At 35.9% G+C, this 22,500-nt stretch overlaps 1 protein-coding gene across 1 annotated transcript in view; it reads left to right on the plus strand.

The window, feature by feature from the left end:
* Window positions 1-22,500, plus strand: part of USH2A (usherin) — a 383,410-nt gene that overhangs the window by 312,680 nt on the left and 48,230 nt on the right. Inside the window, exons 55-60 of the mRNA XM_082050056.1 lie at window positions 1,153-1,260; window positions 1,771-1,954; window positions 2,620-2,777; window positions 9,856-10,014; window positions 10,647-10,809; window positions 16,856-17,210. Of these exons, the coding sequence (XP_081906182.1) occupies window positions 1,153-1,260; window positions 1,771-1,954; window positions 2,620-2,777; window positions 9,856-10,014; window positions 10,647-10,809; window positions 16,856-17,210 (1,127 nt within the window). The remainder of the gene's footprint in view (window positions 1-1,152; window positions 1,261-1,770; window positions 1,955-2,619; window positions 2,778-9,855; window positions 10,015-10,646; window positions 10,810-16,855; window positions 17,211-22,500) is intronic.

Raw genomic sequence — 22,500 nt, forward strand, 5'->3', positions numbered from 1 at the left:
AAGACAGGCTCACAGTGGTCTGCATGTTTAATGATTTAGCTGCAAGAGGCCTTTAATGGGTTTGCAGAAATGGCTATTTTGACAGCTTAGTATCTTAGCCAAATTTCAAGTACAGCTTTATGAGGAGTCCTAAAGTCAAATTCTTAAGCTGCAGGTAACTTGATGTCAAATCCAAAGGCATTGACACACACCATAAGGATGTTTGAAAATTTCCAAGGAAAGGTCAAAGCAATATATTCTCTTTTAGTCTTATTCAAGGTTGTCCAGCATAGAAGATCCGAACTGAAAAAATAGTTTTTTAAAAAATATAGGTAACTAAAATTAACATCTTGTAATGGAGAGGCCTTGGCTGACAGTCTTGTTTCTAACTGCTTTATAGCATTTATGGTAAAATCTTGTAAAAAATAGGGGAAAAATTTGAACAAATGTAAGTTGGGAAGGGAGCAAGAACAGACTGTCTTTTGACTTGTTTGCAAGATAGTAGAAGATTTCATGTTCAAGTAAGAGAGTATTTATCTTTTCTTATTGTTGCAAATATATTTATAATACATTTTCGAAACATGACAGGCTCTTCAGCTTTCGAGTCCAAAACTCTAAGCAATTACACTTTCAGGTGCTTATCAGCTGGAAACATTTTAATTTCTACGGCCATTAACAGTGATGGAGATTATGTCTGTGCCAAGTATGTTTAGATGCCTTCCAGTTAATTTTTAACAATTTTATACAGGCAGAAGTATAGGTTAAAAACCCCAATGAAACACACCTCAGAGACTGGCTAAATTTTCAGATGGTAATCTCTGTAGAGATCTGGACTGTTTTATCTGCATGGCAAGTGCCACCTAAGTTAGTTGATTTGAAGCTAATTCAGATATGTCTATAGGAAGGACATCCGTAGATCTATTGCAGCATAGGCACACATTCAATATGAATTGTTTTGTTAGGTCTTTTAAGCTACTAGAGGACACATATCTAAATTAGCAATAGTTTACCATTTCGGTATTATTCAGATGTAAAATTAGAATGGCTCACACTTTTTTGTTTGCCAAAAATACTAAAAGTTAACTTTAAGTCCAGTAACTTTCTATGTAGTGATACAATTCTTGGAATGTCAGATGTCAACATCTCAGTCTAACCTCTCTTTGTTCTTTCTAGGTCTGCAGCCGTACACTAATTACAGCTTCATCCTTACTGCATGCACATCTGCCGGGTGTGCTTATAGCCAACCATTTTCAGGTCAAACTTTACAAGCTGCTCCTCATGGTAAGGGAAGAAGGCATTCTTATAGAACTGCAAAGAAATGGTCATATGGGCTTGTATTTTCTAAAGGTTTAACAAGGTGCAAAACCCCGCTATTAAGTTATCATTTATAAATTTACACAAGAGAATTCATCTCAGAATATTTGTATCTTAACACACTCTTTATACTGACTACCTGGCATTGCATTTCTACTTTCTTTTTGTAACCATTTCCCCAAGTTAGAATTAGCAGATGCGTATTTTTTATATGCATAGACAACTGGGAATATAAAGGCTGCAGCCTTTGGCCTTGTTCTCCATTAACCTGTACCTTGTTTATTTGGTTGCATTTGATATAGGATTAATACAGAAAGTGTGTTAAACATTGTCATTGTCTCTGGCAATGTTTTATGTTTTTATTACATTGCTGAAAGCAGCAACATAAACTGTGGGGGAAAACAAAACAAAACAAAAACAAAAATCAAAACTTTATATTTCTGACATAAAATTAAAATAGTGTCATGATATTAATAGGGGTATGGCCAAAACCTCATCACATCATAGTCAGCTCAACAGAAGTGGAAATCTACTGGACAGAACCAAAGAAACCTAATGGACTCATTACTCAGTACCGATTATTTTGTGATGGAGAAGAGATTTTCCTGGGTGGCCGTACAGACCTGAATTTCACAGATGTTAACCTGCAGCCTAACAGTAGGTAAGACACATTAAAGAGCTCTGGTAACATGTGAAATATCTTCAAAATACATGTACATTTGTTTGTGAAATATACAAAATATAAGTTACTCTTTTAACAAAAGAAAAATCTCTTGCAATATTACTTGATTACTGAAAAATCGATAGCCTTTATCAAAGGATTTGTCTGTTTTTACTTTTCTGAGAAAAGAACATTCTGATTCAAAGGGGGGAGGCCTTTTTTTTCATTGTTTGTTTTTTGCAGTCTCATTGGTTGTATTTTTCTCTCATGGAATATATCAGAAAAATTTAAGTCTTTATACAGCAGACAGGACTGAATATGGTTTATAGTGTTTCTATGCATATGGAACATACTGGCTCAAAAGTAGCAGCTGCTGATTTTTTAATAGAGACCATTCTGAAATTGGCTTTGGCACTTTTTGAGTCAATACTTCTCTCTCTTATGTAAGCTAATGTGAATTTTAGTATTAAAATTATTATTATAAGTAAATAGTTACTTTTCTCACATTAAGAAAACTTATAAGTGAAAATCTTCACTAATGCAGTATTTGTAATACTCTTTGTATAGCCTATTCACTTTAAATTGGTGAAAGTGGAAATGTTCTATTACTGATATGCCTAAAGCTTCTAACCATAGTGTCTACTGATCTTTTTGTGTTTGCGCAGATATGTTTACCAGCTGGAAGCCAGCACTTGGGGCGGCAGCAACACTAGTGATAAATATGTTATACAAACACCAGTAGGAACACCAGAGAAAATTCATGTCCCATATAATGTCACAGTAATTGATGCATATTCTATATTTCTAGCTTGGGACGTGCCAGGTAAAAATGTATTTATGTAGTACTTTGTAGCAAAATGAAAAGATGGAAAAATTAGTATATTTAGGCAGGCAGCTGAATCATTCTGATATTTTTATTCTTTGTGTTTGGTTTTAGTGTTTGCGTGATTTAAATAACCAGTGTCTAAAGCTGCTGTTTCCTAGAGACATATTATTTTAATAATATTGACCTATGTACTTGACATAAGTATGGCGCGGATTAGCTGATCGAAAATCTGTATGTTAGTTTGATCTTGTAAACTATTATTGAGTGCAAGTATTAAGGAAAAAACAAAACAAAACACAACACAACAACAACAAAACAATACAAAAATTACACTGAAAATAAGTTTTCCATACTGTTCAGACTAACCTGAGCTATCAACAGGGAAACCTGCCAACCTTTTGGGTTGATGATGTCTTGGTAGCCATCCTGGCAATTAAAATGTCCATTTTTCCCTCAGGTATGCAGTGCTGAGCTCCTTTAACAAAAGGTGTAAGAGTGTGACACAGAGATCCAGTGCTAGCTTTGACCTGATTGAGTAAATTTTATTTATCAGAGCACCATAGTGTTATTTGGAGGCTGCGTCAGCAAAAGCCAAGAAATATTTTTCCTCTTGTCACTCTTCTGGCTGTCTTGGCCTGCTACAGAGGTAGACTAAGAAGGAATAATTGAATAATAGCATATTTTTGTATGAGAGACCGTGCTCTCTTTCATTAATACAGATCATAGCTTAAGCAATTGGTGTACTTTACTGATGTTATAAAAATTATATGCAGTAGTTATTGTGGGATGAGAGCATTGTAAATGAACAATTTTCTGTCTAGTGCAGTTCATCTCCAGCAAGGTGTTTCCCAGTTTCCAGATATTGTTTTTTTCAGTAGAAATTAGGTAATTTGTTTTAATAAACTTCAGATGCTTGCATCTTGCGATAATAACCATGTGTGTTTTATCAATTATCTCAGGAAAGTTTTTGATGTCTCCTCTTCCTAATTATTTAAGATGTTATTTCCTTGCATAGCAGTCACAGTAGAGTCAATTGTCATTAAAAATAAAGTCACCTAGAAAAAGTGGCTTGCCTTCAAGGCTGGGATTGCAAGTATTGCAGCAGTGCTTAGCAGTGTTCACCCTACCCATTTAAGCAATGATTAATAAATCTATAATACCCTCAGCTGTCAATCTTTTAGTTTTCAGAAGCACAAAATCCATTATAGAAATGCTATAATATATGAAAAAGATTAAAATCTTAAATTAAACTTTTCCCCCTGCTGCCTGAAAGGATTTAGAACCCAGCAGAAGGCAGGTGAATTCCAATGGCATATAATCTACAGCTGGTTTTATTGGAAAGTGACTCATGCTGTATTATAGTTTCGATAATAAATATAATTTCAGGTACCAAATATTCAACAACATTATACATAGATTTAAAGCATATGAATATACTGGAATAGTGTAGGCTTGTGAAGAGTGGGGTATTTCCCAGAAAAGCTTGTCCTTGTTCCAGACCTTTTCTTTTCCAGCTGTTCTAATTCCTGTTACACTAGGTAACAAGCCTGCTAGGAGAACCAGGCTCTAAGTAGTACATTTGGTTATGTTGCAGTTAGGATTGTACGTATAAAGGTTCATGTATCCCTAAAACTACATCATCAGAGGGGTGAGGACGAGGCTGGACATTATGGCTCTGTGGAGGATGCAGGGTTGATGTGTTCACATGGCTGTATCAATTCTCCTCAGCCAGGGAGAGGCACATGTCCTTCTGCCCAGGTACTGGGATGCACCTTGAACACTTATCTCACTTTTGTGGATATTTGGTGACTGAGTCCCTTCTTCTCTGCCTTCTCATTTTGGGGCCATTTATTTAAGTTTTTAAGTATGAATAAGGGATTGTTTTTAATACACTACCTCTGTTGGGCAGACAGGAAAGCAAAACTTGCTGTTCCTCTTATTATAGCATCTCAGGGCCACTAGCTGTTCTTACAGGAATGGGGAGTACTAGCAGCAGAGAAATGTTACAAAGTGTTAGTGAAAGAAACCCTGTGTGACCCTTCATAATCCTGCTTTATGCTCATTCTGAGACCTTTGTGCTCCAACTGTTTTTCTTCCCAAGTGGAAGACTGTGAGGAGGTTTTGGTTGGAAGGTTCTGATCTTCTGGAATGGCATACATCCCATTAACAGGTCCTATGCATGCAGGTGTCTGGGGCCACATACAGCCTCATCTTGGTAGGATTAGCCTAAACAGTCTTCAACTTTTTATCCTTTTTTATGTCATTGTGCATGGAGTAACTTTTTTTTTCTCTGATCTATTTTACTCTGTGTATGAACCCTTGTTTCACAATATGCTACACTGAGATAATACAGGTTTCCCTCATAAACCCAGAGTGCAGTGTTTGTTATACGGATTGTCAGGCTTGGCAGTCACTCTTGGACAAGGCAGTTGTTTTAGTCTATATAGTCTCTGTAAAAAAAAAAAAAAAATAAAAGTGCTTTTCATTAACCAACTTTTGATGAGAGAGTAATTGGTCATAGTGTCTTCCTGTCTGTGGATATCAAGTATGCTTTGGCATTCTATCATCTTCTCTGCTGTAATAAATTTGGATCAAGTAATCACCCACAGGATTAATTATGGGCATCATATTACACATACCTTCCTTTTGAATGGCTTTAATTATAATGTTTCAACATCTGTAATGTATCTAAATCTTATGACTTTATAGATATGCAGCATTTGTGAACTCCTGGCTTAGCTAAATAGCAAGGTGGCCGAGTAGCAGTTAAAGTGATGGATTCAGAAAAAATATTTGACACACCTCACTCACTATGGAAAATAGGACTTTATTTGCTGAAATAGGTATCCCATTATCTTGTGTTGCATTGCCTCAGTGCACAGACCTCAAAGGTACGGTACATTTCACTGATACACTACAGAAGGATATGTTACAATTATTGTGGAACAACTATTAATGCCATGGATAGAAGCAGAAAAGCTGAATGGAAAAAACCCAACCACATAATTCTCCTAATGCATATCCATGAATGTTATTAGCAGGTCAGCAGGTAGCCATTCTGCATTTCAACTCATTGACAACCTTGCTAGTCCTCACTGGGGGCCTGATTCTTCTAGATGTCTTCAGCCACTGCTGGTAATAACCTGAAAGCTGAACATGCTCAAAAGAGGATCCTGTCCTCTGCTCCTAGGTTACTTGCTTTGTATGTTAGTGATCATCTGGATGAAAATGTCTTCTTTCATCATGTTGTAACACTCTATCTACCTCTGGGTTTGCTTGTCAATTAGAATGAAAATTGTGTAATATGTCCACATTTCTTCTTTATTCTTCTTGGGATCAAATTTGGTATTTGAATTACATTTGTTTGTTTCTTAACTTCCCCAGCGAACATGGTTTCTCCTTTATGGTGTCCTAGTGTTACATTTCCTCCTTTTTTTTTTTTTTTTTCTCATGTAAATTATTATTTGCTCCAAATCACTGTAGGACAAGGTTTTCAAGCTCAGCATCCAAAGTTCTGCATCTTTAAAGCAGTCAGCGTCTCCAGTTGTTACTGTCTTCAGAATGTTGTTGGAAATACATCATAGAACCAGAATTAGATATCTGGATATTTGAAGCTTAATTTAAATACCTAATCTCAGGAAGCCAAATAGATTGATTTATTTTGTGAAGTTAAATATTAAACTATAATTTTACTCTTACTTGTTTTAGAATAAAAGATATTACATTCTTATTTTAGTATTTGTTTACTATAAGGGAAACTCTTCAACTATTTTACATCAGTTGTGTTTGGGTTTAACTTATTAAACAATTTTTCAGCAGTTGACTTCAAACAGATTTTTGGTGATGAGTCTGTAGAATAGACTATGGCTCTTCCCCCCCAGTTTTAAGCATCTTGTGCTGCAAATTCTATTTTTGAGCTACCCTACTTTTGAAATACACAGAGCCATCAAACCTAATTTGCAGAGTTTTGCACAGAATTGTCCATTAAATGTTATCCAAATATGCCCACAAAAAACAAGGTTTAGTTTGATTGACTTGTCCCATTGCAAAATGTGCCATTGCTATGAAATGAAGTCTCAAAGAAAAAAAGTGGAATAATTTAACTTTTTTATTTGTAAAGATAATCAGGGTTTTTCTGATTACATCTTAACTTCATAAATGTTAAATAACCTATCAGCATCTAGTTGTTGTAAATTATGAAAAAGAGTATTGCTGGGAATATTAACCAACTAAATCCTTGTTCTTTAGTGAACATGAAAATGTGTTATGGCAGGTTGTCATTGTGCTCATGGTAACTTTGACACCAAATAACAAAACTGCCATTTGCACTTAGGGTAAATTGGTTCACTTGTGCTTTTATGGTTCCTTTTATTCTGACATAAATTTATGAACTCTGGAACTAACCAAGTCGTGTGGTTTCCCAGCTGACTTTAACAAATATGCCCATTTCATTTCCTTCAGTCATCAAAGCACACAAGGTAGTAGTTTCAGACTGGCCACAGATGCTGAAGGCTATTCTGGAAGAGAAAGCTTTTTCCAAGTTCCTATGTTGTATGAGTATATATATTTTTATTTTCTGATTATAAAGTGATCCTTTGAACTTGGCATTTAATGAATTTTGTCAAATTGTAGAAAGATTTCCATTAGATATCGGAATTTTTCAGTATGTTTACTTATTTATAATCATGTTCACTTCTTATGAATATATTTTTCTTCTGAGCATATTTATTATTGATATCATTCCTAATATATTGCAGCATTTGGAAGAATTTTAAGGTTTAGGGTTTTGATTGTTTGTGTTTTTTTAGCATTTCTGCTGAGATATGGACAGAATGTTGGACATGGATAGGTCAATTATTTTTGAATAATTGTCCTTTACTGCATATTGCTGTCTAGATTCAGCTGGCCTTGTTTGTATTTAATCTTCCTTGGGAAATCAAGCATTCTGAACAGTTCCAATTTCAAAGGTTTCTGGTGAATTTTGCCTAGAATAAATGCCCCGATTAGATGCACAGAAGTGAATTATGTGTCGCTTGCATAAGGCAGGGAGTTTTTCTGGCTGAAATATCTGGTCTGTTGTCAGGACTGGAGAAGGGGACCTTAACTGTGAGATTTAAAAAAGGTTTCTATTTGATGAGCTGTCTACCATTTCAAGCTCTTACTTTCAGATCTTCTCTTTTGTTCTTTACAGGCACTGCAACTATAGGGGAAAAAAAAAAAAAGTTAGTTTAGTTGTAATAATATATCTTTAATTACTGGTATAATTACACAATTCACACTCAAATGCACTGTTCCTGAGTATTTCATCCTCCATATATCACAGACAAAACAATTTTCTTCATTGCAGAAGCCATCTACTTCAAGATCACCTCTCAGAGGTTTACTCTGTAACATGCTGCACAACTTTAAAAGTTGTATTTCTGTTATTCCATTCTTAATGATTAGATCTTGGCATTTTCCTTGAAACTTTTACACTGTAAAAAGGAAGATTCTACAGTTGGATTTTTGCGCTTTCTATATCATTCTCCCTTTACCTCTTCCAATGAGTAATATCAGCACCTTTTTTCTTCCTGTGAGCTGAGCAGTTGAATACGATTGAAGTCATGCCTCCACTTCAGGGCTGTTTTTTCAGCTTTTTAGTGTAAAGGCATTTCCTTTGTCTAGCATCTAGTGAGACAGCAACATCATATTTCTTTGGGATTTTTATGTGCTCTTCTGAGAATTGTAAAAGCTTGGTATTTGAAAGATTTTTCTGATCTTCCAAAGTACATCAGTTGCTTATAGTACCACAAAGAAACTTGAAATCTCTCTGATTTCTTGTAAATTTTTTGTTAATTTGCATTTTCACTTACACACTTAGCTTAAAAAAATCCACCTGAAAGGTGCACTACAGTGGAAAAAATGCTATTTGTAGCTTCAGAGTAATAGCATCAATGTAGATACTTTATCAGAAAAGGACCAAGACCACAATTAGGAGAAATAATGGAGTTGTTTTCCAAAGTTAGGAAGGGAAAGATTCTCAAGATCTGGACACTTCTCAGAACTGCTTATAGGCATCTGGTTCTTGGTGCAATCACAAAGACATTTCTGTGACATCTGAAATAGATATTATGTTGAAAGAGAAATGTACGCATTTCAGAAAGGTGCCTTGTCTTCCTTGTACTTTGTTCTTTCTTAAGATTGTGACTTATGTGACTGCAGAGTAAAGGAAACACACTTAACAGATGCTCTTCTTTGATTATTCTCATGGTTTTATGAAATTGATGCTGTCTGCATAGAACAGTACATAGCAGACAAAAACATAAAAAGCCTACAGCCCAGTTCCTAATTACAAAACTAAACCAAACCAACAAAAAAGTCCACCAAAACAAAAACACCACCAACAAAGAATAAAACAAGCAAACAAACCAAAGGAAAAAAAAGAGAGAGAGAGAGAAAATCCAGGAACCTTCTCAACAGAACTGGAAAATTAGGACTTGACAGCATGAGATGGGGAAAAGGTTTGAGCTAAAACAAAATAGTAAAAATTGAGGATTTTGTCTTCAACAAAAACTAAACAGTTTGTTTTTATATCAGTTGAAATAATATGTTTCTTGGTTCAATCTAGTGTATTGTACTTTACTGGTAAAGCAGGCTAAGAACCTACACTCAGCTACTGCTGCTGGGCTAAAAAGGGATAATTTGCTGAATGGTGGCAATTCACTTTTTTGATCATATGACTCTATATTCAAACAGCAGTTCTTGGTAACTGTTGTCCCTCCAAAATAAATAAAAGCTGCCTGGTTCGCAATCATAAGGTCACTCTTCCCAGAAGTAGCAATTGCAACAGAGGCATTGACTGAATTGAAGTTTGATTTGTAACTAACAACTGTAGTGTCTGTCTTCCAGTTGTGATCTGCAGATTAACCTGTTTCAGCTTATATTTAAATGGTTGTAGTTTCCGAAAGAGGCAGTAGGAAAAAACTCCAGAGGGGGTTTACATTTAAAATTGCATATGATGAATGCCTCTTTGAAGTTGTCCTGCACTGTTGTTACTATTTCAGATAATCACTGGTTCTTCTCTGTTTCACAACAGGGATATTCATTGTCAATGTGCCTTTGGAATACAACATCTTACTAAACGCAAGCAGTCCCACTCTACTGGTAAAGCCAGTAGGACATGCACATTTTGCTTTTGTCGATGGCCTAGATCCCTACACCCTGTATGAGATAAGAATACAAGCATGCCAGAATGGTAAGATAATTTTAAAAGACTCACCTCTGTGACTGGAAGGGAATAGAGATTTTCCGGATAGGTTCAATGCAGTAAACCAGATAAAATCTTATTCCTACATTGGAGTCAAATGTTTACCTAGGAAAAAAAAAAAAAAGTCTAACATTCAATGAAGCATTAAATATTTCTCCATATTATATAATGAATATTTTAAATGGAGATTTTTAAAATGTATTTTAGGTAATATGTGTCATTATATTAAAAGCTCTTCAGAAATAGTTTAGCAATTTTTGAATATGCACATATAGAACAAAATTAGTTCTGTAAATGTTCGTCAACCAGAAGTGGTAATCATAAAGGCAGGAGAGAAGAGCCCAAGTATTACAAAATTCATTGACTTTAGTGGAAATTTTCAAAGTCCTGTTGAAATAAGTCTTTCTAAAATTACACTTTAGAACCAATTCTCTCCTCACCTGCTCTGGTGAAAATCAGGAACAATTCAATAATGGAGATGTAGTAGCTTAAATGAGTATTTAATAATGAAATGAGGCACCATTTCATCAGCAGCTTCTTTACTTGACATTCATTTGCTTTTACTGTATTTTTTGTTGAGGAGAAAGCTCTCATTACTAAGCAAACTTCTGGTTTTGTAGGTGGGTGTGGAGTGGGTGGTCAAACATATTCAAGAACTGCTGAAGCACCTCCTAGAGAACTGAGCCCACCTGTCGTTAAAGCAATGGGATCTGCACTCATTGAAGTGAAATGGGCACCACCTAAGAAACCAAATGGCATCATTACTAACTACTTTATTCACAGGTAAATTATTTTATCGCCTCAGATCCTGAATCTCACTGAAGTGTTCATTTCCTTATTCCTTGATATACTAAGAGGTGAAAAAAATGTGTAGAAATATATAGTAAAATGTATGTTAACTTTCAAACGCTAAGGTAAGATGCTGATCTGGACAAGATGAGAATAAGATCTGAGACAAGAATCATCTTTCTGATCTACAAATGACAAAAAGCAGGTGAAAATACATTTTTAAATATTCAAAGGGACAGATAAAAATTTTAAGATAGATGCTTCTCACAGTGTTTACCAAGATCACTAAGTACATTCTTCAGTCCTCTCCGATACATGGTTGAGAATTTTGGAATGGAAATAGGAGTAATTCATAATTTCTGGGGGTTTTCAAAGCAAAAAAAAAAAAGAAAGGTATCTAGGTTCCTAACACAGATCAGTTTTCCAAGGGAAATTATGTTCCTGTTTGTAAGTAATTTGGAGTGCGATTACAGAGTGTCTATTAATGTTCCTTGGTCTGTGTATTCAGTTGCTCTGTCTAGGTGGTTGACTGACACAGCCTCACCCCTTATGAGGAGCTTCATAACCTCTGCATGAGGATTCTTCTATATAGGTAACTGTGTTTAGGGAAGTATCAAAATAGCAGAATGCTGGTGTCTGCTGTGCACATCCACCCTGTTTTAAAAGCTTGCTGAAGGGACCTTCTTGAATAGCTTCAGAAAGGCAGAGAATATAAAGCTCAAGCCATGTAATGGAGAGGAATCTAAACTCTGAAGTTCCTGGTTTTCCCCACTCTAAATATGTGTGGCAAATATATGCTGGGCTGGACCTAGCTTCCCACAAAGAGTTTGGGGCATTTTATTGTATTAGAGCTGTGACTGAGAAGACAGGCAATCAAATTACCTTTTGGAATCAGCAGGGGTAATTAATATAAATTCACTTTTGCCTTAAACACATTAGTAGTCTCTAAAAATTCCTGCTCTCTTGAAGTATCCTTTTGTTTGCCTTTTTTTTTTTTAATTGGCTGATCAAAAAAAACCCCAAGTCCCTCACCTGTATAAAGAGGAATAAAGTGTATGTTATAGCCCAAGACATATCTTCACTCTGTTGGTTTTGTAAATAAAGCTGATGATTACTCCTGCTATTCCATGGCAACCATAGAAAGGGAAAACAGGAAATATAATGTAGAAAGCCTGCTTCAGTGAAAAATACTGTAAATTGAATTTGACAGCATTTGATGGCATTTGATTATTCTAGTCACAGCCAAACAATGATATAAAGAGTAATATGAAACAGAATGTGTTACTGCCTAGCAGACTCAAAAGCAATAAACCTTCCTCCAATGTGACACAATCACTTCACAATCATAATTGTAGCCTGTTTGATACCTCTGAGTACAGCAGAAGGGCACTGACTGACATAGATACATTTTGTTTTTTATTTAAAGTGAAATGAAAATGGCGCACTGGGGCTCCAGATACAATCGTTATATTCACCTACATAGGCATGAATCACTTGGCAGTTATTTCAGCTGAAGTTTAAATGTGCTTAGACAACAACAATATCAAATCTTTCTCAGATAGCTGCAAAAAAATCAGAAATGGGATGTAAGCACATAGTTCTTTTTCATTTTGTAGCCACACATAGCCTTACATTGTTATAGCAACAAGACTGCAGTATTTCTATGGGAGGTTATGGCATGTAATTTCTTCTTCATCATGTGCCTCTTCCTTACTGCATCACCACCAAAATAAATTCATTTAACTCAAAACCTGGCATGCTTGGGGAGCGAGTGTGTGTGCAGATTTTTGCATTAAAATGGCAGGGCTCGTTCTTTACTCTAGAATCATAAAGCACTTGCAAGTTTGCAGCTCTTTTGTTAGAAAACAAAAAATTAAGATGTTAGTTTATGAGAAGAGAGATGGTGACATTTTATTTTTAATTCATATAGCAGTTTTAAACACAGATCTTAAGCTTTTAAACTTTTCTGGCAAGGAACACAACTTAGAAGAGATTGTGAATGAGAAAAGATCTGGTTCACAAGACAATCAAGCAATCTACTTCTCTTTCCATTCATCATTACATAACATCCCTGTGACAACCACAGAAATTGCTAGTCTGGAAAAATAATATTATGGAAATATTTCTTGCTGTATTTTAGTAAGATATAGGTCACATCAGCTAATGGAACTGCTCTTTATTGACCACCAGCACGCACTGTGTAGGATGCACATAAGATGACTCTGAAAGAAATGTTGCTGGTAAAAGTATAAGCATTTTTGTTCACATCTTGCTTAAGGGAGTGTCTGAATTTCTGTCAAAGTGTCTAAGTAAGTTCAGTAAGATCATACTGTTTAGTACACATATGTCAGATTGTAATGTAGCTCTCATTAGCTGAGCAGTCCTGATCGTGAAAATCTAGCAAAAAATTCAACAGGCAATTTAAGACAGAGGACATGTCTCAGTAGCTGTTGACTGTTATGACTTGCAGTGTAGAGGCTTCTAGACTGACTCTTTATAATTAATTTATTGCTTATCCTTATACCCTTAGCCATGAACTGCGCCAAAGACAGTTTCCAAGGAACTTGTATTAGTAGATGGCTTAATAAAAGAATTCTTATAGATGCATGTCATCGAGTATAAGATCTCCTGAAGGGATTTATTTATACCCGGAATTCATATAATACCTAATCTAAACTAGCATATTTCATGTAATAATCTCAGATTCCTTTTGCTCACATTTTGACATCAAATCCTGTAAAAAATTTTTATTTTTATATATATATATATACACACACACACATATATACACACTAGGTACTTTAGTATATATATGTATATATATACACAAGGTACTTTAGTATATATAAATATATACAAGACACATTAGTGTGTGTGTGTATATATATATATATATATATATATATACACACAAGGTACATTAGTATAGATTTGCCAAATCCAAATGGCAAGTGAGGCTGCTTTGTTTAACTGGATGTGGAACTGCAGAGGGGCAGCACTGCCGAGGTTGTATTATTCCCCCACATGTGACAGTGCGATTCCCCAATTATTTGAATGTTACCCCAGGACTTCTCAGTGTTTCTAGAAATAAATCACTACTGCTCTGGTACGGAAAACAGCAGGCACTTCCAAAACATGTTTTTTTGTTTCCTGGTGAAAGGTAAACATATGTAGAATAACTCTGAGTTGACCTGCAAGACCTCGGGGATTCACTGAGTCTCCTTCCAGATAAGAAAGCCGAGGGGTGAGAGTTGCAGTTAGTGCTGCTGCAGTTGTCTGCATGCAGCTCTATAGTTATCTGTCACAAAGAAGATTATATTCTCCTCTTCATGACATCTGGCTCAGATTGGCAGTGGGGCAGGGAGAATTTGCCCTTATAAAAATAACTGTATCTGAGCATCTGTAACACGAATGTAAGCAGCAAATCAGACTATGCAGATTAAGAGACAGCTTCCTGCTCCTGGAAATGTTATTCTCCTTTGCAGCTCATTGTACATAAGAAACACTTCCAGTTAAATGAGCAGTTGAATCTTAAATCTTAAGACGATTGAAATGATTACAGACTGTTCAACCACTTCTGTTCAAAGTTTATTCATACATGAAGATATTCAGGTTTTTAGCACTACAGATGGAACCATTTACCTAACCATAAGTTTCATTCATTAAATATTCAGCAGTAATAAGATCTAAATACTTAACCAGACTACATTGTACAGCTTTGCTTGTGGATGATCTTACACTCGGTGGCATACTTGATCTTTCAGAGTGAAAAAAATGTTTATCACAGAGTTTCAAAAATGTATAAAACATAAATTTGTGTATTTATTTAAATGCCAAAATGTTTGGTCAGAGAAGAAACATTAAATGTGACTTTACTGCACTAAAACATAATCCCTTTTCATTTATCTACAGAGATTTTTTTTTTTTAGGCATATTTTCGAATACACAGGGAAAAAACCAAATTTTTAGGTGCAGGAGGAAGCCATAGTAGTGATTCACCTTTCAGAATTTTACTTTAAGTCAGTGAAAGCATCTAAGGGAAAGTTCTGTGTAAGACTTGCTTTGCCATTATTGTAGAGCATGGGGACATGTATTAAAAATAGCTGATGGAATTTTGGGGTCAATGGGACATTTTGTACCCCAACTCTTCCAGACATATTTTTGCAAGAGAGAGAATTGCTAGGGAATCTTTCCTGACTATTCTACCTGCCATTCTTCACCCAGTTTTGCCAACCAGTTCTCGGTATCAAAATATCTTATAATTTGCCTGTTTTACTACACTAGGCACATTGTAACTCAAAACTCTTTTTTTTTTTTGTTTAAATCACACTTTACCCTTTTCAAACTAAACTGTCCATACAGCCTGCTTATCTTAGAGTTTAGCAAAAATTCTTAACTTCATGTAAGAAAATAATGTATTCATGCATGCCTTATATAAGCATATACATGAAGGATGAATAAATAGGTGTGTACACATATGCATTCACTATATTCTTCATATTTGTATGTAAATACCTAAGTATATATTATTTCAAGCAGCTAAGAGTATCAGTTTTTAAAGATTCTTGCATCTTGTATTTTTAAAGAAATTCCTGGGTGATCTAACAAGATAATATCCAACAGGATTCTGTGAAATACAGATTTTCTCTTGCCAAAGAAATGTTCTTCAGCTTCTGTGTGTGTGTAGTGATGATGACAACCAATAGTCACACAAACCAATTTTACTTCTGCAAATTTGCCCTACTTGCAATAAAAGTGGCAGATAATGTAATTTGTTTTTTGTTGTTGGCATGGAGGGTGAAAGTGCTTTTACATTCTGCAAAGTCCAAGGTTCCTGTGAAGAGTAGGGGAAATACTTAAATTCATGTGCAGTACAGCACAACCATCATTGAGATTTATCACAGTGTTTAAATGTAACCAACTTAATTTCACACAAACTTTTTTTTTGCCAAGTGAAAGAATTGATTTGATAACTCTGTTTTGAAGATGAGTGCTTGCCTTATTACAACTGTTGTAAATTATATACTAGAAGGGGACACATTAGAAAGGGGTTGAGGATCATCTGTAATCTTCTCTTGATACTCAGAATATCACCAGGTCCAACACAAGCAGATCTGTAGTAGAAATGCTATACAAATGCATATATGTATATATGTGTGTGTGCATGTATGTATGCATGCAGATATATACACATATGTACAAAAATATATACCCAGTGTGCCAAGAGCCTGTACAGTGAATTGTCTTCATATGTCTTCAGTTTGCATTTTTAAACAAAAAGAGCACAGGGAAAAATATGTAGTTTATTATAGAAAGTACCACTTGTGATATTTTACTCTGTTTTTCTGGTGGAGCTGCAAATTCTGCTAAGTTTATGCACAAGGGATTACTTATTCCATTCACAAGAACAAATGGGATACTTATTGTGAGCAAATCAGTATTAAAAAGTGCACAGCTTTGGTTTTGAGGGCATGATAGAATATTTATCCCTTGTTCACTTGGTAACATTTTTCTGAAGTAAATTCATCATAAGTTTTCCATTAATGAAGGATGTTGAGGTGAGTACCTTCATAAATAGTTTGATTTTCAGAAATGTTGAAAACCTTCACACATATTGCAATTCAAGTCATTACTTACAACTACATATGGATTTAAAATTTCATGTTCTAAATTCTGAAAGTCTCATATCTGATGTGTTCTATCCTAAAAGGACAATATACTATTGTATTGCTACTCTGTTACTGTGGACTGTGACAGCACACTTGTTTGACATGTTTTAGAGTATTCTTCTAGATAAAGGAGAATAATTGAATGATTGCCTCAAAAATCTCTTCTTCACTACTCAGCACCTAACACAAGTTCAGGGAAATACATTTAAGATGCAAACACAGGTAGGCAGTTCCTTGTGTGTGTGTAATGCACAGAAATCAGTTCTGTACTTTTCTGAGGTACAGGTTGAACTTAGAACTTCAGGATCTACTACCATCAGACTGTTCAAGTTACTTTTAATTTTGAACACATTGCCTTGTTTTCATTTCAGACGTCCTGTGGGCAGCCAAGAAGAGCTGCTTTTGTTCATCTGGGCTGAAGGAGCTTTGGAATTTATTGATGCGTCCGATGCTCTACAGCCTTTTACTCTGTATGAATACCGTGTCAGAGCTCAAAATGCTGTGGGGTCAGTGGACAGCCTGTGGGCTTCAATACAAACTCTAGAGGCTTCCCCATGGGGCATGGGAGCCCCTTCAGCACAAGCAACAAGTGCGTACTCTGTACAGTTGAACTGGACCCAGCCAGTCTCTCCTAATGGTGTTATATCTCTGTATCAAGTTGTTTATCAAGAAAAACGCAACGATCCGACATTCAGCATCCCACCTGTTACAGCACTAACTGTAACGGTAAGAACTGGACCACAAAAACAGTTTCAAGTTGTTTTTACTCTGCTTTGATCTCTGTGGTATTTTAAAATCTTGTTTAACATTGATTGGAAAAGTGAGGTTTCCATTTGCTAGTAATTTTTTTGGTTTAGATTTTGTGTTTGGCCCCAATGCAGACTGAAACATTTCACATTAATATCTAGTTCCTGGTAGAGGCAACTAGATTACTCGAAAGCATAGATGGGTCATGTGTGGAGGATTAAAGCACATGCATGTAACTTTGTCAGCCTGACTCTGAAAATGTTGTCATGACCTTTTGTCTGACTGTCAAAATAGTTTCACAGGATATGCACAAAGAACAACAAAACCAGTCCTCTTTGTATATAATTCTAATTTTGTAATTTAGTTGGAATCACAAAGTAAATGAATTAATTAGTAATTACATAGTCCATATATGCAATGCATTTGCATGTTCCCCTCATAATTCATCAATAATAAAAGCAGATCTATTGTTGCTTTCCTTATATGTACTTGTATTAGAATGTTACTTTGCACTGCTAACACATCTCTGCCTTCGAGGGACTTTCCAAACATGAATGTCTGTAAATATTAAATTTCTAATCAGTATGTATATGCGGATGGATAGACTCAGGAAAGGGCAGGTTGTTTTGTGAACTGACTAACAATATGTAAATCAGTGACTGAAATGGTTATGGTTTGGGCAGTTACCAGTGCTTGTCCAACCTGTATATTACATTCTAGTCTGTCTATAGAAAGACAGCTTATAGATAGTTGAACAGCTGTATAGTCACATAGCTGCTGTATTTGGCTGTCTCCTGAAAACAGATTTTAGAAAAAGTTTGAGGAGATTGTAATAAGGTTGGTTTTCCTCATCAGTGCCACCTCTATTTCATAAACCTAGAATTTTCCCTAAATGATTGTATGTTTGTATTGAATAACACCAGAAATCCTGTAACTTCTTAATGACCCCAATTATAAAGTATCTGTTTGACATTCAAATAGGATCCTAAAGAGCTTTCTCTGGAATATCTCGAAAATCTGGAAAATCTCGACATGACAAGGTGGCAGACATTTCCCACTCAGTAGTCTTGCTCTTGTGATCATATGGTTCCAAAGCAGTTTTGTGTCTAGCTTCCTGGCAGCCTAAATGGATTAAGTCTGTAATACATTTTTTTCTGAAACAAAAAACAGGTCCTGAACTGAATGATAGGAATATATACTTTTGGCATCTGAAATAGTTACATTTGCAGTGCACAGTATGTTAGCTTTTAAAGTTATTGAACTTTAGTAGGATTTTGGTACTTTGCTCCCTTAACTTGTTTTAAAAATAATAATCACAATCATAATTGTGATGTGACACCTCAGATTTCAAAACCAGTGAAATGACAGGGCTTCTAATACTCTGCTTCAGCAGTATGCAGTGTGTAGCTGAGCATCGGAATTGACCTGGCTGGGCTGGTCATGCATTGCAATGTCTTCTAAGCATGCCAACAACAACAGAAAATGTCCAAGATGGTTGTATTGTGGGTAATAAAACCTACCAAAATGGCCTTTTAAATAATGTTGCCACAGTGTGCTTCTTTAACAGCATCAGTTAAAAGCATTTTAAATTAACAAGCTATTATTTACTGAATTAGTATTTTCCTGGCTCCGAAATCCTTTATTTTCCCCAAACACTATCCTGAATCAAAATGACATTCAGGCAGCATATGTGTAGCTGTTCTACTAGTGTTGCAGCAAAGCTGACTTGCATATTTTTTTCTGCTGTCCTTTGTCATGAACATTTATTGATTATTATTTTTGCTACACTTTTTTATTTTTAAACATTATACTACCCTTTGGGGAGAAATCTTTCTGCACAGGTCTTCCATCAGTTGTAGTCACTTTAAGCGAGTTGTTGCTGATTTATACCAAGCAGTTGAGTTCTGAATCCTGCCTCTTCTGAATATGGCGGAACAGCTAAAGCTTTGAATCAAAGTTATTGACATAAAGTGCATAGAGACCTGTTATCAAAGATATCTTCAGGAGGTCAGGTCAATTATCCCAGCAGGCAAAAACCTGGACATCAACTTCTGAAGTTATAACCCCTTAAAAATAGAATTTTATTAAGAAATTGCTGGTATACCCTTAGCTGTAGCGTTTTGAACGAGACACTTTAATTAAAATGTAATTTTATTGAAGGAACTAGCATTCCAATGATTAAACTTCTGCCCCTTTAAAATATAGCTTTCAGGGGTACTAGGCTAAATCATTTAATCTCCTAAAGCATCTCTATTGGAGCTCCCTCGTGGGATATGCCATTAGTCATTCTCTCACACAAGCTTCCATGTTACAAGCAAGACTTAAAGTATTAAGCGAGCAATGAGTTCGGTCCTTTATTTAATCTGTTAGACTCCATTCTTATCCCATTAGATTATTCCAGAAAAAAAGCAGTGCTAGAATCATGGTAGCCAATCCCACCCTTGCTCTCGTTGGTTTCTCCCTGGTTGCCTGCCGCAGGACATAGAGCTTGACCAAACCTAAAGTGGAAATACAATCCTTGTGACACTGCAGGATACAAGTTAAGCTCTTGCTGATATCCCTGCAGACTCTCCTAATTTGACAGCTTCATTTTCATCCATTTCCAGAGCCAAATGAAAAGCATCTTCTGGGTTTTCAAACCATTTGACATACTTATCCACTGTACCTTTCCAAAATGCAGCTATCCACTCCCCAGTTAAGGTGTATTAATCTATGTTTCAATTGATGTGTCAAAGGCTGTCCAGTACCTTAAGGTTATTGCTGACCCCTTGAAATTTTATGCTGCCTATGCAAATAAAAATGAGAACTCAGTTGAGAGCAGAAGCTGCTGCCACTCAAATGAAAGGAGGATCTCCCTGCACTGTTAGTAGCAAGTCAAGTGCATGTGAGCCACTCTGATGCTTCGCAGTTAGAGAGCAGTGTCACCCATTTCCCCAGCTTGTTTGGCCAGGAGTGACAGCAAGTTAAACTGACATTCTGGTTTATTTGCAGAGCAAAGTCAAGTCAAGACTGGTTATCGCAGTACAAGTGTCTTCTGCAATGTCTTCTCAGTTCATTTTAACCTTCTCAAGCAAGAATGATATTTAGTGTCTTATTGACAGCATTAACATGAGACAGATGTGTTTATAGAGGAATGGATTGACAGTAAGTTCTCATTTACAGAAATCTGCATAAAGTGACTGGATTGTCAAAGCAAGCTTCTCACTCTCGTGAACTTAGGGCTTAAGCTTGTGAACATAGGACCCAGAGCTGATTTCATTATAAAGCCAGTACCTGCCAAATGGCATCAAAACATCACAGCTCTTTAACTGTTGTATTCCAAACACGGCCCTGAGGTCAAACTGGGGGTAAGTTTGGACTTTTCCTTCGTGGATTTTTCGTGGGCATGTAATGCCGATACTCCCATGACAGTGGTGTCAAGTACTTGGTTGTTTATCATAAGCAGAAGATTTCAAAGTCAAGAATATGAGTGAAAAATGTAAGAATATATAGCTGTAGGAATGTGCTTGGAGAGGAAAAGTATCCAGAGATGATATAAGGGTTATAAAGAAAAATTCGGCCTGCTATGGGCAGTGATCCCTGTTGTTACTGTGTAGAATCAAGGCCTCAGCATGTCAAATCTGCCTCAGCAGAGTGTAACTAAAAGTACAATGTGCTTGTTACAGGAGATAGGTATAAGCATTATAGCCTTATTCCTGGGAAATCCTCTACCTGTGCCTACCTAGCAGCACAGGTCTACTCACAATGTGTTTTGCAGTATGAGGTTCTCAGGTCAAATTTATCCTACAAGGCTTTTTTGGCATAGCTATGTCAGCTTGGGGTGTAAAAAATTAACATGTCTCTTAGCTGATATCATTGCACCAGCAAAGTCTGTGGTTTGGATGAAGCTATTCTAACAGTTGAGAACACATATTGGCTTACCTTACATTATTTGGGGAGATGGCATATAACTACACTGGCCAAGTTCCTCTTGGCAGATGCTTCATCTGTGGTAGGGAAATCTGTAGACATATTGCAGAATACCAATAATAATAGAGACTTCGGTAGGATGAGGCTTTGGTTTGCATGATTATGTTGTTATAATCAGACAGTAATTTGTATACCCAATATATAATAGGAGTAAAAATAATTAAAAAACCTACTCGCTGCAAAACTGAATATAAAATAAATCATATCAGAAATAATCTTAAGTGGCCAATAGTACAATATACACATGACTCCTATGCAGGATTTTACATATATCTGGAATCTCGCATCCAGAGTCAGTTCCTTTCTATTAATCATATTCTGAAATACTTAATATATCCATGTGTGATCCTTTATTTCTCTTTCCTCATATAGACCAGTGAACATTTGGCAGCATTAGATATCCCTCATATTTATTAACTTCCTCACACATAACATTATTCAGTAATGCAGTATGCGGGTATGTACACGATTATTTCCTTATAGAAGAAGAAATGAAGATCGTAGCCATGAGAATAAGAAAAAATATGCCAAAGAGAGGGACCAGTGAAACTTTTCTATACATGCCTGCTTCAAATGCCTGGGAAATGGACTGGACTCTAAGAAAACAAGATGAGACTAAGTAGAGGAATCCCTGCACATGCCATAAATTCAGAAGATGTGCTACTTAGCAAAGAATGAAAGCTGTAAACGGCAGTGGAGGGCAAAAGTTAATTAGGCTACTGTGCTGCTGTTAGTGAGTGGAAAGTAGCCACAACCAGAAACAAGATGGCTGCTCAGCAGTGCCCTAATACAGCCAAAAGATCATATCCTTAACTCTGCAAGGGCTTATGGGTTAGAGGGAAATCATACACAGATGACTAATTTTTTTATGGTTCACAGCTGATCAAAGTGAAATTCAGCAGCTGTTCAGGACAAGTGACCACTCTAACGGCTGTAATATAACCTGCTAAATAGAGAGGGAATTGCATGAGAGCAAGAGGTTAGCTGTGATTATCGGCAGGTGAGTGCTTTATTGAAGTTGAAAGACCATTAACATTGATGGAGTAATTATTTCAACTTGAAAGTAATTACCTTGATGGGTGATAACTTCTCCAGTGTTCCCAGATTTGATTGGACCAAACAATAGTGAACTCTTGGAGCCTAGAAAAATATTACAACAATACTGCAATGTTTAAATTACTGAAACCACTGTTAGAGTATTTTAATTATGCCTAACAGTGAAAAGATTTTAACTTACAACAACTGGTGACCTCTCATGTATAGAGACATTTGCTTTCTAATTCCAATGAAATGACCCACA

Source organism: Streptopelia decaocto (genome assembly GCF_964273445.1).
Source record: "Streptopelia decaocto genome assembly, chromosome: 3".
NCBI lineage: Eukaryota > Metazoa > Chordata > Aves > Columbiformes > Columbidae > Streptopelia > Streptopelia decaocto.